Genomic DNA, 16,483 nt, shown 5'->3' with positions numbered 1-16,483 from the left:
TTTTCGTTAAGACTAAATTCATATCAAACACTTAGAAAAATCCTGAATTATTACACTAATTAATTAACAAATGCAGACTATTCCACACAACATACAAGAAAAAAATATCCAAAACGGAAGATTTTCAGTATTAGATTAGTGCAAAAAACATACTGGATTCCAGGTTGGAGGAGTGTGAACTGAGAGAAGAGTGGTTAGGGTGGTGGTGCCAGCAGCATTGGTGGCCTGGCACGTGTAGTTGCCGCTGTCCGCAGGCGTGGCTCTCAGCAGTGTGAGGTGGCGGTCCTGATTGTCAAATTTCAAATCCACAGTGGATGTTGAAGGGAGTGGTTTTCCATCCTAATTCAAGAAAAAAAAAAAAAAAACAGAATAGAACATTTTTTAACAGCTAAATATAACATGTCCTGTAACTGCATAAATCAAGTAGTATATGTATTTACATAAATGAAAAGTAAAAGAGCCAAATTAGATGTAGTGGGAGTCATGAGGTACCTTGAGCCATCTGATTGCCGGCAGAGGATCAGCCACCACATAGCAGCTAACAGTCACCAGACGATTGGCCACCACAGACTTCTCCACCACTGGCTTCTCAAGGTCCACCAGCTTGGGAGCCGCTAAATAAATAAAATGCAAAAATACTTTGTAGTATCTATTGAGATTATGCAAATACTACATAGCATCTCTTGTAACAAAGATACTTTGTAATATCTACTGAAATTGTTGCTAAAAAATGGTCTTGGTCATTAGGGCAAATAACAAACAAATCTGATTAATCAATCTTTCACTCTATTCAATGTTGGTTTCCCAGTGACAGGAGTAAAAAATATTACATACCTAGATTTTACAGTATGGAAAATTATGACTCACTCATAACATGAAGATTGAAGTCTTGTTCCAAGGTCCCGGCTTCATTGGTGGCCAAGCAGCTGTACCGGCCAGCATCGTCCTTGCTAACACTACGTAGGACTAGTCTCTGTGGGTTTCTAGTTAAATGGGTATTGGTTTAAGTTCCCTGAAGTAAATGTATTTGCTTTTTATATCAAATATACCACAATGTCTTATCAATTTTTTAAATCTTTAACGAGCATTTTACTGTATATGCAGTAAAACCTTACTATGTCAAACTAATCAGAAGAAACGCAATCCAACAGCTTTTTTAATCTTACATGATTGTAAATGTCTCTTGAAGTATGGTGGACTCATTCATCCACAGGATGGAAGGCTGAGGTGTGGCATAAACTGGACAAAATAGTTCAACATCTTCACCTGCCTTTGCATGCACATTCTCCTTCACTTCTCCTTGCAGGTGAGGAGGCACTGCATTCATTATAGAAGAGAAAAACATAAAAATTATGATATGAACACTGAACATAACATGACTTTCATTCTCATTCTCTAAGAAAGCAGCCAGTATGAAAGAATGAGAGATTTAGCATATCTTTTTCATAATACAAAAGAAAATAATCAGTAAAAGACTTTATGCAATTCAAGATGAACACTTAAAAGCAAGTTTTGTCAAAATTAATCAAAATTAAAAACAAAAAATTCAGTTGAAAATGTATATTTTCAACTCATATTTACCCTGAACTTGAAGAGTATGGTTGATAAAAATAGCTCCTGCAACATTGACAGCCAAACATGAATAGTTGCCAGTATCTTGCTCTCTGACTTGCAACAACTTCAATTCTCGACCATCAAGACTCACATGCATGTTGGGGTTCTCTTCTAATGGCTCTGAGTTCTGTTGATTCATCAACATCTTAATTTAGGCATGTTTTTAATGACAGTGATTGTGATGGCAGAGCAAACTTCAAATGCAAGGTCATAAAAATGGCATGCATTACTTGTAATTATAGGAATCCATTGTCTAAGTATATTCATGCCCAAACCTTTACCTTCAACCATGAAATGTAAGGCTCTGGGTTGGACTCTGCTTCACAGGTGAGGATGGCTGGCCTGTTGACCATCACAACAACATTAGTATCAGTTGAATCATCCTCCACTCGAGGAGGAGTAGCCACATCCACTGAATGTATAAATTCATCAGACCCGGCACCATTGCTGGCAATGCAAGTGTAGGGACCACTATGGATCTCACTCACATCCTCTATGTTGACCACAGACTATGAACAAAGAAAAATGTCTTAATCATACTATATATGTACACATATGGTATAATTGAATATGTATACACACAACTGTGAACAGACAGAGGAATAGTTCATAATCATATACAAGTCATTAAAAAAATTCATTTCCCAAAGTCAAAATTGACATATTTTTCAAACCTTAGCTAGTGTGAGATTGCCCTCCATGACAGTAAAGTCTTCATCAACAGTTATGCCTGGCAACCTCAAATCTTCCAGTCCAACACCATCCAGTAGCCACACAATACTCAGCGGTGTTGTGCCTTCCACCTCACAGTAAAGGCTAACATCTTCTCCCTCCACATAGGTAAGAGGAGCATCTATTTCTTGCATAATATGTGGAGGAACTGAAAACAGGAAGGAATTTTTTACATATTCTATTGTAGATTATCCACACTGCAGACATGAAAACACAAAAATGAAGAGGAACAAATCTGAGTATATTTTGAGTACATTTAAAAAAAATAAGACATGGTCACACTACACCATGTGCCAAACAGATTATAAATAGACCACTAAAATATTAGAAGGGCAACCTTAAGATGGAAAAAGACAGAATACACAGTGAGCTATACTGAGAAGTGAAGTAAATTCTGCTGAAGAGATCTGAAACAAATAAGGATAAGTAATGTTTGAGGGAGAACTCTGTCCTGATGTTTAGGAAAATGATGATGTTTAGTAAGTTATTCAAATATTGCAGCAACTCACCTTGAACTGCAACAACATAAGAGACTGAATCTGAGCCTCCTGTGTTCTGTACATAGCAGGTGTAGTTTCCAGAATCTTCCACAGTTGCACTTGATACAAGCAAGAGCTGTCCATCCTCTCCAAAGCTGATATGGTCATTGAAACCTTGCTCCAAGTGCTTTTCTATCACAACACCATTCTGAATATTTTTTTTGAAAGTATGATTAATTCTTTTCTTTCAACAAGCATCATCTTATACATAAAATCCTACACAGTATTTCATGTATTTGACATCTATCGGAATAAGAAATTGTTTTAAAATATCAACAATAATCAAACACAGTTAAAGCAAAAAATACTGTGTGGTAGTGAATAAGTTGTTCAAGACAATTATTCCATCAAAACCAGTTTAACTGCCTATCTGGAAACACTTGAATTTGTAAACAGGTTTTCAAGAACTTCTATGAGTATTGTAATGACCCATAACTTAATTACCATCAACCAACAACAGCTGATATCAATACCTTGCTCCACATGATGTTTGGCAAAGGTGACCCCACAACAGGGCAGTACAGGGAAAAGGGCGTGTCCACCATTGCTTCCTGATATGGCTTAGTGTCTGGTCTGTCCATATCCTTCTTCAAATTTGTTATTTTGCTGGCACTAAAACAATAATATCAATAATGGAAGTGTGTCACAACTAGGTAAAAACACACACACACAGACACACACACACGCGTAGTGTAGTGGTCAGCACGCTCGACTCACAATCGAGTGGGCCCGGGTTCGAGTCCCGGGGGCGGTGAGGCAAATGGGCAAGCCTCTTAATGTGTAGCCCCTGTTCACCTAGCAGTAAATAGGTACGAGATGTAACTCGAGGGGTTGCAGCCTCGCTTTCCCGGTGTGTGGAGTGGGTGTTGTGGTCTCAGTCCTAACCGAAGATCGGTCTATGAGCTCTGAGCTCGCTCCGTAATGGGGAAGACTGGCTGGGTGACCAGCAAATGACCTTGGTGAATTATACACACACACACACACACACACACGATATGTTCAAACAGAAAGCATGGATTAGGCAAGAGCCAGACACAGCACATAGCTTACCAATCACTCTCACAGCAAACTGTTTCTCTACACTTCCAACTGGATTGCTGGCTAGACAAGTGTAGTCACCGCTGTCTTTCTCTTGTGCATCGTAAAGCAGCAAATGTTGTGGAGATTCAGAGGACGGCAATATTTTTTCTTCCCTCAGCCAGGTAATGGTGGGTCTTGGAGTGCCCTCAGCTGGACAATATAGGATGACTTCTTCACCAGCAACAACGTCAATTTCCTCCACTAGATCATCAGCTTTACCATCTTCTCTTCTTATTGATGGTGGAGCTGCCAGGTACAAAGTCCATTACATAATATAAAGCATGAGTATGTTCTTCAGATAAGGCAAGAATGAATTTAGTTAAGTTCAGACATAACAGGAAACCAGTTACTGTATTTATTTATCAATCTATCTGTTTAGCTATTAGTGTGTCTATATTTGGTGCCTTTTCTAAAGATCTTAACCGAGGGAGTGGCTATGACAGAAGTCTCCATTCATTCCTCTTTTCATCTTCCTCCTTGCATACTATAATTCTCTTAATCCTCACTTAATTTTGTCATGTGCTCCAGCACTCTATACTCTCATTTCAATGAAGGTCATCCTTTGTACACACTAAATTTACCACATTCATCTTATTCTCTGCTGTTTTTCCTTGTTTGCCACTCTCTTGCTTGTAAATAAAGAGAAATTTTACAGAAAGTGGATTAACTTGAAAGAATAATATTAATGGTGAATGCTGGAAAAAAAAAAAAGTAAAAATCTGTGAGAAAAAGGAAGCAGAGATGTGACTTTAGTAATACCTGTAATGTGGACATGCCAGTAGTATACAACTGTCAACTTTTGATCATTCTGGAAAACCAGTGAGTGGTGAATCATGTTTTGTACATTAACCAACCACACTGGAAGTTACTTTTCACATTCTCAGCCAAAAGACTTCCTACAAGGATTTTTCAACACAGTGACTGAAGTTTATCTAAGAGTACAGTGGGGATGTAACTTCTTTTTGGTTAATTCAGAAGTAATCCAGTGGCTGCATCCTTGCTCTGCCACTGAACACTTATGTCGACCGAGTGTTAGAAATTCTATGATGACTGTCTCTCTTCCTGGCAATTCTAATCCTGATTTTGCCAAAGACTGTAGTTTCAGTTGAGTCACTGGAGGTTCTGGTAATGTTTCTTGAGATACAGTATCAAGAAGTGAAGATATTAGGCCTTAAGGTCTCTCAGACCATGGCCAAAGTCCAGATGGTTGGAGACTTATTGGATGAAATATTATGGTATGTGTGGCAAGAACTGAGAACTTGCAGGGCTTCACATACCTCAGTGATGCAGTTCATTACAATGGTTGGTCTTGCCAGGAAGTCATCCAATGCATTGGCCTGCCCCATGATGTTATGGACTCACTCAGCATGAGTGTACACCTGTGCAGAAGAACAAAGATTCTGATCTTCAAGTCCTTTGTGCTCCCCATCTTGCTCTGTTTGTGTGACATTATAAAATCTAATCTGAAGCAGGAAACTGATCCCTTTGTAAACTAATACCCTCACAGATTCACAGCATATCAACAGTGATCAAATCAGCAGTTGTTCCATGAGAATAGATTCAGTACACTAGAAGTATGTTAAAAGATAGTGAATAAATGTCAACTCCAATTATAAGAGCATGTGATATGCTACCCATGAATTTTTTCTGCTCATCAAAATGTATCTGTAAGATACAAGGGAACTTCCATAAATCTCCTGCTCAAGGGAGTTTCATGGATTTTGTAGAGCAGTATTGAGAATGGGAGGATGTCTGCACAGGGTTCACTCAGCAGATGGATGGAGTGATGCACTTACTTTCTCATGTGCTCTTAATGATACTGATATTTCTTGTCTTACAAAGTCAACAATTCCTATTACTATGAGTGCAAACGAGGTGCGTTATGACACTTTCACGAATACATTCAGCCAGAATGGAGCAACTTCCGTGATCAGATGTTCTCTTCCTGTAGCACTTGTCCTAACTTTGGAAGATGTTCTATAATGCATCTGGAAATCATTTTTGCATGGACAGAGCACGACAAGAGACTGTTTACCCCAAATTGAAGAAAGAATCTAGAAGACCTGCAAATCTTGAATAAAAGCATTCAAGTGGAGAACACTTTACCAACACCTGTTGTGTGTAGTGATTCCTGTCATTCAACTTTGTTTGCCATCTTTTGAATTAGCCACTAAAAGCAACCAACATTGATAAAGAAAAAATAATGAAGTAGACAGTTCTCTTTATTGGAGTACTTTTACTTGTCTGCTGGCAGATAAGGGAGAGAAAATGCCACTTTTTTGTCAGTGACTTAGCCTCAAGACTTCTGCCATGACCATCCCATCTAGGGAGCTCTAGGAGTAAAATTAACTTACACTAGACTAGACAGGCTATTTTCAACCAATGGTTTCCTGCTGCTATTAAAGTTGTTTAGAGGAAGAAATTGATTTAAAAGAGGACTGGTAAATTGGATGATTTTGTAACATAATGAAATGAGTAACTCACTCAGAACAGTCATGTTGAATAATTTGTGTCTCGTGCCAAGGCTGTTCTTGGCAGCACAACGATACACCCCAGAGGAGTGGGCATCTACCTGTAGCAAATTCAGCACCTGACCATCAGGTGAAAGTTGATGTTGTAAATCTGGCCTGGAACAAGGTATACAATTTCCTAATTACATTTCACTAGGCTTAAAAAGTCACCCCAGAATGCCTTTATGATAAGATAACAAATTTCCTATTTAAGACATATCAAAATCTTAAAAAAAGAATGAGAAAAAGCAAAAGTTAACTTGTGTACTGACCAATGTGCGAGGGGCAATCCATTCTTCATCCAAGAAACAGCTGGAGGAGGTGAGCCACTTACTCTGCAGTCCAGCTGAGTGTCAGTGCCTTTCACAGCATTCACATTGTTTTGGTGATTTTTGTTGTCTTCAAAGATGGGAGGAACTGGAAAATACATCAATCTTTTAATATTGTATCAATATTATGAATTATAAGAGAAACAAACACTAAAAATTCAATAGTTAGTACAGATGAGTGCATTGTTACTGCCTTAGAAGATATAAAATCAAACAAAATGTCATTACCAACCCAAGACAGTGACATTGAAGTTCCTCTGAATAGTGCCAGCTGTATTCTGCACAGTACAGGTGTAAAAACCAGCATGACTGGATGATACTCTTAGCACACTCACTTGACTTCCGCTACTAGTTACTGAGTCTTCAAGTGGAGATCCATTATGAACCCAAGATACCTGAAGCAGAATAAATTTTTTGCTTCATCATAACAACAGAGAACAGTAGTAATTCTAGCGTTCTCTTTTCTGTTTTGAGGCACATTCAAAAACACTTATATGAAATATTCAGGCTTCATTTTTGTTTTGCAGATCTGTATTTATCTTCTATATTCCAATAATTCAATAAAAGAGTTCTTGGCGACTTAATAATTTTAAATCTAGTAAACAAATCCATGAAAATCACAAATCATTAAAATCTTGTTTAAAGTATGAGAGTCCAGCTGACCTGTGGCTTAGGATTTCCAGTTGCATGACAATCTAGGAATAATTCCTGGCCCACTCTTAACTCAATCTCAGGATTGTGGTAGAACTGACTGAACCGTGGAGCCACAAGTACCTCCAAGTGATATGACACCTCTGTTTCACCTGCGTCATTCTTGGCCACACACACATATGTACCTGTAAGAAAGTATACTCTTTTTCTTTTTTTTCTAAGATATGGGAAGGTTTGGATAGTAGATGGTGATTAAAAAATAACTTGTGAAAACTCTTAGTTTGATCGATATAAAATCTAATTTAGTTAACCTAATTAGCAGATGCAATTTGTTTTGACTATAAATCAATTACACTTATGATAAAAAGAAAAAAAGAGAAGTTACCATTGTCAGCAATAGAGACCTCCAATATGTGAAGTATATGACCATTTTCTTCAATAATTAGATGAGTCAAGTCAGCACGATCTTTGGTAGAATGAATGGAGACACCATCCTGGACAATAGACACCAATGCTTCATTACACACTGAAATACAATTGAAACTAATATATATGCCTCAGACTTAGACTCAGGCTCTAAAGCATTTTCAGATACTTGCACCCAAAAGTAAATACTTAATCTCAGTAAAACTTATCAATTTATAAACTTATTTATAAACTTATCTATCTTAAAACCTGACAACAAGAGGATGTCACATTTTCATAATGGTAACACATGGAGATCTTAAATAGCTATCAAATATTGGGTCTAAAATAATAATATTTATGGAAATAACAGAATCTCAGCCATTAAATGACAAAAAAGTCACAAAAAGCACTATCAAACACTTGTTATTTCCTTTATCCAAAAATCTGGAAAGAGACTGTGACCAGAGTGAAAAGACCATTCCTAATCTCATGATGCAGGATATTACATACCTTAAACCAAGTAATATCAGGAAGGGGAACTGCATCTACAGGACACCTAATCACTACTTCATCCCCCTCAACCACCATTGTGGCCTCCTGCCAGTTCTGAAGCAATGCCCGAGGAGGAACTATTCAGGAGAGAAAACAGAAAAGGATACTCAGTAATGATGGCAATGATTACGGGTGGCTAAGATTCCAGATCAATTATAAAAACACTGAAATAAGGCATTGTGAAAAGATTTTATATAAGAATTTAAATTACCAATAACTTCAACTTCATAATCAATATGAGCTTCTCCAAGCATATTTCTAAGAGTACACCTGTAGCTGCCTGAGTGTTGTGGAGCAGCATGGGACACCTCCACAGTGCCAGAGTTGGATATGATCAGATCTGCAACATGTGAAAGGTTTAAGTGAATATTCAATAATATTAATAAAAAAAATTTCATAATGTCTGTAATTTTTAACTGACATGTAAATATTTTCATATATGCGAAGTTAATTGAGGCCCCGCCAACAAGAAGGGGATGACCCTCAAAGTTACCGGTTTTGAGTTACGGGATGGAACTCTTTGATAAGGGATGTAGAATTCTTGTGGAAGTGTCAGCATCACAATATTTGACCTTCCTAATGGCGAAATTAAGGCCCAAAGTTGGGGAATTTGGTGAAAAAATTTGGCCAGACTAAGTATCCGAAAGCCCTGCAAGAGAGAGACGAGCCTCTCATGTGGGTGGAGGTGCCAAACCAATCAGAGAGGAGGATTTTGCCACGCTCCCACAGCCAGCCAATCACGTGCGCCGCTCTCCTGCCTACTGCCTCCTACGCCACCTTCACACAAATAGACCAGCTGAAACATTCACAGAGCACACACCTCCACCTGATTTTTTGGTACATTCATGCTGCAAATCAACCACAATGAACTTCCTGCAGTTCGTACCACTTGGGTACAAGTCGTGGTACACCGACCTCTTCACAGCACAGCAGTTGCTAGCTGCCCAGGATGCTCCTGACGGTCCTGACGACCCGGATTCTCCGGGAGATGATATCCTGGACTACTAGTAGCAGTGGGAGAACCAAAATAAAGTGTCACAGAAATTCCATCACTGTAACCACCAACCTTGTGTGTGGGTGGAAGGATGGAAATAAATCCCCAATCAATCCTCTTTATTTGGTTGGATGGGGATTTATTTGGTTGGTAAATCCGCTAAAGGCATTATATGGAACAAAAAGGAGTTCCTAATGATGAATCTGTCTCAAGCCAGTATAAAGGATGAGAATCAACCATAGAATGCTTACAATCAGTGATATAATAAAAGGAATAATATTCTATCAGGTATTCGGGGTAGATGAGTAAACAAAATGTACCGCCATGGGCATAAAAATTATTATATAATAAAAATCATATAGCGAGAAAAAGCTAGACCAGATCTTTCATTTCATATTTAATAGTTATACATTGTGGCCGTTTTCATTACTGTGAGAATTGAAAAACTCTGAGCACAATTTTCTCGAAAGTAGGGTCGTAAGGGTTATTCCCCTCTTGCGGGTGGGGCCTCAATTCATGTTAGACATGGCACAGTACAAGTTGCCCCCCTAAAAAATTACAAAGAATTTAAACCAAAGTACATTTACAACTATATATCAGCTTACCTGGTGTTGGATGTAGCTTTTGTCCATCTTTGCTCCAGTCTTTGGTTGGTATTGGATGCGCTTCAGCATGGCAGGGAAGTGACAGCTGCCCTCCTTCAACAATCCTCTTCTCTGGAGTGTACTCATGAATCTCCTCCACAACAGGGGCATCTTTGCAAAACATTTATTTACATCACTCCTCCAGCACATGCAAATTAAACTTGAAGGTTAATCACAATGAAAAGAAAATCATAATGCAACAGAAGCAGTCCAAAAGAAATTATGCAACAAGGTAAAGAACTGACTTACACACAGCAAAAAGAGGAATGTCAGGGGAACTGTTGCTTTTGTTTAACAAATGACACCAGCAAGTCCACACAGCACTCCAGAAATACCAGAATGTGTATTCTAAAATCCCCGTTCTGCACTAAATAATTATAGCAGAAAAGCGAAGATCTAACTCTGACAAGATTTCAGTGTAAGCAAATTCCACTGCAGTGCTGATGACTTCAGGAACAACTTATTTACTTCATATTACATAACACATATTCTAATACAAACTACTTACAATTTACATAAACTGTGAATTCTTTCTTTGCTTCTCCTACTGAATTGTAAGCAGTGCAAGTGTAGACAGCAGCCATGGAGGGAGTCACATTGCTCATCAGCAGGTACCCAGGGCCTGGTCTGTGTACACATGATAATAATATCAAATATCAAAATTGTTCTTGTTCTTACTGAGAAAACATTATCATAATTGATGATAGCTTCCAGCACTTCACCTACAATCAAATTTAATTTAAAAATACTTACTGAAGATTGACTGTTTCTCCAAAACTTTGTCCATCCTTTTGCCAAGCAACATATGGTTGTGGATGACCCGTCACCTCACAAGGCAGCTTGAGATCCTGTCCAGCAAGGACTGTCAAAATTTCATCTCCAGCAGGAGATATTTCAGGTTCATCTGTATAAAACCAAACCAGACAATGATAAATAATGCATATCGTGCAAATACTAAATACTAATGGACATTAACTGCAACCCACCAACAGTCAAATAAATACTGGTATATATATATAGATAGATAAATACAGAAGAGTACATATTTCAAAAGTAAAGAAATTACTAACCATTAACTTGCAGATTAACAGGTATACTTGTGGTACCAGCAGCATTCTTAGCAATGCAGACATATGTTCCTGCGTCACTCTGTCTTGCTTGCTTTATCATGATGATGCCATTTTTTTTTGACACACGCACTCTGACAAAAAAAAAACGGGGCAAAATGTAATTATAAAAGTAATAAAACAATAATGTAAATCTGTGATATGGAGAAGATTCCACAGACAGAATTTATATAATCTTTCTACAAATCTGTACTTCTTGCTTTCATAATGGTACACTTCCACACTCTCCTGCCACTTCATCTATGGATCTATACTCCACTAGCTGCCCGGCACACCCAAGTCTACCTGCGTGAGTCAAATGGCAGAGGCTGCCCATCCTTGGTCCAGGAAAAGGTAGGCTTTGGGTCAGCCTTGACCGGACACTTGAGTCTAACAACATCCCCTTTAAGGACCACTATATTTTCTTCTCCTCTGTTATTCTTAGCTCTGGGAGGAACTGAAACAGACAAACAATTTTCAGTTACAGAATGAAGTAAACATGTTTGACTATTTTCTGAAACCAATATATGATACAAACCAAAACTATTAGTAATTTATCAAAATAATATTGAACAGTAGTATTAGATGCAATATTTACATGGATAATAAGCTTGTTTTATGTACAAAGAAAGAATTTTGACTGAGAGACTGATGAAAGTAATGATCAACAAGAAGGAAATAATTGCATGAATTAACAATAAAATTGTATTAGAAGAATACTTTGATTTTTCATGTATATAGTGAATGATGCAACTGACAGAGAATATAAAAGCCATACTTACCCAGTACAGACAGAGTAAGGGTGAGAGAAGAGTTGCCAGCCACATTAGTAGCAACACACTGGTACCTGCCTTCATCTTTGGACTTTACCACAGGAATCTTCAATGATCCGTCATCATCTATCACCATGTCCCCTGTTCATGAGGAAAGCTATAGGAGTAATAATTTGGCTGCCTAAGTTTAAAGAATTAATCCTGTACAGAGAGCTTTTTTTAGATCAGATAACAACATATCTAAGGCCTGTATTGAAAGTTGTGAAAGCAGATGAAAGAATAATACAATAAAAATTTTATGTAAAATATTTCCATAAAGAACAATGTAAATGATAACATTTCATACCTGTTCCTGAATAAATTGGTGAACCTTCATAATACCAAGTAATCTGAGGAGGAGGATCAGCCATGACAACTATGCATGGCAGGGTGACAGCAGATCCTTTGGTCACCTCTAGGTGAGGCACTTGTGGAACTGCCACCACGGGAGCCACTGCAAGGAAATGAAGACTGAATTGCTACTGTGATGCCACTTTTGATATTAATCCTCTAAGTTTACTTCTTGAAGGCTTAGATATTTTGCCTTCATCCAACATGATAATTGACTGAATATCTGATGCTAGCTACATTACCTTTGAGCAAAACTCAATTACATATCTTTGCACAAAAGTCTTTTCATGGAATAAATTTGGGGTTTCCACAAAACACAAATAGAAAATAAAAAAGATGCAAAACCTGATGCACTGATAATGCATGATATGCAGACACTGTACTCTATACTCACTTAGTCCTGAGATAAAGAGTGAAGCCTGCATCTGTAGTCTCCCATATTGGTTCTCAATGATGCATTTGTATGTTCCTTCATCCTCTAACTGCACACCTAAGGAATTGGTTCAGTCAAAACAGTTAAGACCACAAAGAAATTATTTGCTTTTCAATATTTTCTTGATACTAACTTTAATTATCTACTGTTTCTTATGTAATCTAGCAAACTCCCTCTTAGCCATAATTTCTAATTCATCTTACATATGACTTATTTCTATAAGCATTCACAAAATTAAATTCATCATGACATTTACCTTTAATTCTGAGATTACCATCCCCATCTTGAGCAAAATGGGAAGGGAGATAAGAACCATCAGCCTTGTACCAGGTGATGGAAGGCTCCGGCACTCCTACACCATAGCATGAAAATCCTCCCATACTACCAATGTCAAGCTCAGCATCTGAAATTCATCAGAATTTACAACTCACACCTGTCATCATTGTCACTATCATTACTGTCATACACCTGATAACACTGATGGTGTTCACAAAGTAGGCAACTATATTTAAACTGCTATCCTAACCCAACTATACAAGTATTTCTTCTATCAGTTAACACTTTGTCATTGTAAGCTTACCTGTGGGCGCCTGAATAACAGTGGGAGCAGCACCAACCCTTAGGGAAATCTGTGCTTCATCAGCACCAGCCCAGTTAGTGGCCCTGCAAGTGTACTGACCAGCATCGTTCTCCTGGACCCCCAGAATCTTAAGGTAATCATCTTCCATCTGTATCAACAAACAAAATGCTTTGTTACAGCATTAATCTTAGTTGCTTTATAATAGGTATGGGTTCAAAACTCAAAATTTCAACATATCAGTGTTGTTTTCATTAACTTGAAAAATGATGTAAGAAAAGTATTTTTTGTAATTAGTAATAAATAAAAGAACAGTGGTCACTGGCACCTGTATGAAAGACATAGGAACAAGTGGTGTGCCATCCTTGACCCATTGCAATGTGGGCTGTGGAATTCCTGCCACCAGACACTGCAGCTTTACCTATCAATGGAAATAGAACATTTGCACACTATGAACTATGCACATGATACAACAATTATATTTCTTATTTTTCAAATCTTTTCCCTCCACTTGCACTCACAGCCATTAAGGTGTCTCATTCTGAGACTACAGGGATTTGACTTCTAGATTCATTCCTTACTTGAATTTAATAGTAACAACAGATATGTGAATGTGCAGATAATATTAAAACAGATACTTACTGTTTCTCCATTTCTCACAAACAACTCCTCCTCAAATGGTACTACTTGGGGAGCCTCAGTGTATCTCAGTGTAGATACTGCCGTTGCTGAGGAAAGATAAATTGAACACTTAAAGTTTTAATATTTTTACAATATGGAACCCATGAGTAATATACAAACAAGGAATCCATTTGTAATCAGAAATAAATAATTTACCTGTGCCAGATGAACTGGATGCGGTGCAGGTGTACATTCCCTCGTCGTCACGTGTAGCCAGGGACACGTGTAGCTCAATTTGGGATGCTGATCCATCGGTTGATTCAGTGAGTGACACATCATCTCTTGACCAAGTCAGGATGGGATGAGGGAGGCCTTGGCCTAAGCATGACAGGGTGATGTTGTCTCCCCTTCTGTAGCCCAGAACTTCTGGCAATACTGTCACCTCCGGTAGTGACTGTACAGTGACATGTACTTCCCTTGACTGCCGTCCACCTACAACAAACACCTATATTATATTTTGTAGTGAAGAATATATGAATGCTATCTTTATGGTAACCATAATTCTACATATAAGCAAAAACAGCATCTTAGCGATGACATTTTTAGTGCAAATCCATCCTGTATCACAACTCTTGTATATCCCTTACTTCACTGACCTTACTGTTGAGTCTAGCTACATTTTTATCATTCTAGTTGAGTCTATAAGTGTTTCACATTTCAATTCTCAAAACCACAATACATAATGCACAAAATTTCATACTCCAATCTTGGCCTTTGAGATACAACTTATTCATTTATTTGTGAGAGTGGTAGTGACCTTCATTGGCTGCAGTACACCTGAACCATCCCTCATGCTGGCTGCTGGGCCTCTCTAGGACAAGGGAGTCATTGGCCAACACTTGATATCCCTCCAACTCATCCACACTTACAAAGTCACCAACTGCAAACCAACAAGTAAAGAATTACCATACTGGTCCCTATATACATATGTGAATGTGTGTGTGTGTATTTACCTAGTTGTATTTACTTAGTTGTGTTTTACAGGAAAAAAGCTATGCTCATGTGTGTGTGTGTGTGTGTGTGTGTGTGTGTGTGTGTGTGTGTGTGTGTGTGTGTGTGTGTGTGTGTGTGTGTGTGTTTCTGTTTGATCTGCTGCAGTCTCTGACGAGACAGCCAGTCGTTCCCTACGGAGCGAGCTCAGAGCTCATTATTTCCGATCTTCGGATAGGCCTGAGACCAGGCACACACAACACACCGGGACAACAAGGTCACAACTCCTCGATTTACATCCCGTACCTACTCACTGCTAGGTGAACAGGGCTACGTGAAAGGAGACACACCCAAATATCTCCACCCGGCCGGGGAATCGAACCCAGGTCCTCTGGCTGTGAAGCCAGCGCTCTAACCACTGAGCTGTGTGTGTGTGTGTGTGTGTGTGTGTGTGTGTGTGTGTGTGTGTGTGTGTGTGTGTAATTCACCACCAGGGTCACCTGCTGGTCAACCAGCCAGTCTTCCCCATTACGGAGCGAGCTCAGAGCTCATAGACCAATCTTCAGGTAGGACTGAGACCACAACACACTCCAAACACCGGGAAAGTGAGGCCACAACCTCTCAAGTTACATCCCGTACACATTAAGAGGCTTGCCCATTTACCTCACTGCGCTGGGACTTGAACCCAGCCTTCTCGATTGTGAGTCGAGTGTGCTAACCACTACACTACGCAGTGTGTGTGTGTGTGTGTGTGTGTGTGTGTGTGTGTGTGTGTGTGTGTGTGTGTGTGTGTGTGTGTGTGTGTGTGTGTGTGTGTGTGTGTGTGTGTGTGTGTATTTACCTAGTTGTAGTTTTACAGGGCCTGGGCTTTACGCTCATGTGGCCCCGTCTCCATATCTACACTTATCCAATTTTTCTATGCACACTCGTTGCTGACACCACTTCTTCACTCAAACTGTTCCACGTCTCAACACATCTTTGTGGGAAACTATATTTTTTAACATCTCTTAGACATCTTCCCTTTCTCAGCTTTTTACTAGGCGATCTTGTGCTTCGAATGTCATATTCTTATCTCAGGATCAGTTTCTCATTATCCACTTGGTCCATTCCATTGATCAATTTATAAACTTGTATCAGATCCCCTCTCTCCCATCTCTGTTCCAGGGTTGGTAGATCCATAGCCTTTAGTGTGTGTGTGTGTGTGTGTGTGTGTGTGTGTGTGTGTGTGTGTGTGTGTGTGTGTGTGTGTGTGTGTGTGTGTGTGTGTGTGTGTGTGTGTGTGTAATTCACTGTTTGTTTGATCTGCTGCAGTCTTTGACGAGACAGCCAGACGTTACCCTACGGAACAAGCTCAGAGCTCATTATTTCCGATCTTGGGATAGGTCTGAGACCAGGCACACACCACACACCGGGACAACAAGGTCACAACTCCTCGATTTATATCCCGTACCTACTCACTGCTAGGTGAACAGGGGCTACACGTGAAAGGAGACACACCCAAATATCTCCACCTGGCGTGGGAATCGAACCCCGGTCATCT

The 16,483-nt window shown here is 39.0% G+C and overlaps 1 protein-coding gene across 1 annotated transcript in view; it reads right to left on the bottom strand.

Moving 5' to 3' along the window:
• The window catches only part of LOC123515753 (hemicentin-1-like), a 63,252-nt gene that overhangs the window by 35,599 nt on the left and 11,170 nt on the right, over positions 1–16,483 (bottom strand). Inside the window, exons 13-43 of the mRNA XM_045274609.1 lie at positions 14,771–14,893; positions 14,170–14,445; positions 13,975–14,060; positions 13,661–13,753; positions 13,336–13,483; positions 13,012–13,158; positions 12,717–12,812; positions 12,279–12,425; positions 11,942–12,073; positions 11,466–11,616; positions 11,124–11,254; positions 10,807–10,957; positions 10,562–10,680; positions 10,015–10,164; positions 8,627–8,755; positions 8,374–8,492; positions 7,841–7,949; positions 7,468–7,640; positions 7,037–7,199; positions 6,748–6,892; positions 6,450–6,592; positions 3,878–4,211; positions 3,359–3,497; positions 2,856–3,033; positions 2,289–2,494; positions 1,896–2,123; positions 1,582–1,741; positions 1,167–1,317; positions 868–983; positions 493–614; positions 154–339 (exon numbers count right to left, since the gene is read on the bottom strand). Coding sequence (XP_045130544.1) covers positions 154–339; positions 493–614; positions 868–983; positions 1,167–1,317; positions 1,582–1,741; positions 1,896–2,123; positions 2,289–2,494; positions 2,856–3,033; positions 3,359–3,497; positions 3,878–4,211; positions 6,450–6,592; positions 6,748–6,892; positions 7,037–7,199; positions 7,468–7,640; positions 7,841–7,949; positions 8,374–8,492; positions 8,627–8,755; positions 10,015–10,164; positions 10,562–10,680; positions 10,807–10,957; positions 11,124–11,254; positions 11,466–11,616; positions 11,942–12,073; positions 12,279–12,425; positions 12,717–12,812; positions 13,012–13,158; positions 13,336–13,483; positions 13,661–13,753; positions 13,975–14,060; positions 14,170–14,445; positions 14,771–14,893 — 4,751 coding nt within the window. The remainder of the gene's footprint in view (positions 1–153; positions 340–492; positions 615–867; positions 984–1,166; positions 1,318–1,581; positions 1,742–1,895; positions 2,124–2,288; positions 2,495–2,855; positions 3,034–3,358; positions 3,498–3,877; positions 4,212–6,449; positions 6,593–6,747; positions 6,893–7,036; positions 7,200–7,467; positions 7,641–7,840; positions 7,950–8,373; positions 8,493–8,626; positions 8,756–10,014; positions 10,165–10,561; positions 10,681–10,806; positions 10,958–11,123; positions 11,255–11,465; positions 11,617–11,941; positions 12,074–12,278; positions 12,426–12,716; positions 12,813–13,011; positions 13,159–13,335; positions 13,484–13,660; positions 13,754–13,974; positions 14,061–14,169; positions 14,446–14,770; positions 14,894–16,483) is intronic.

Source organism: Portunus trituberculatus, chromosome 39 (genome assembly GCF_017591435.1).
Source record: "Portunus trituberculatus isolate SZX2019 chromosome 39, ASM1759143v1, whole genome shotgun sequence".
Lineage (NCBI taxonomy): Eukaryota > Metazoa > Arthropoda > Malacostraca > Decapoda > Portunidae > Portunus > Portunus trituberculatus.
This window is presented reverse-complemented; position numbering and strand designations above follow the sequence as displayed.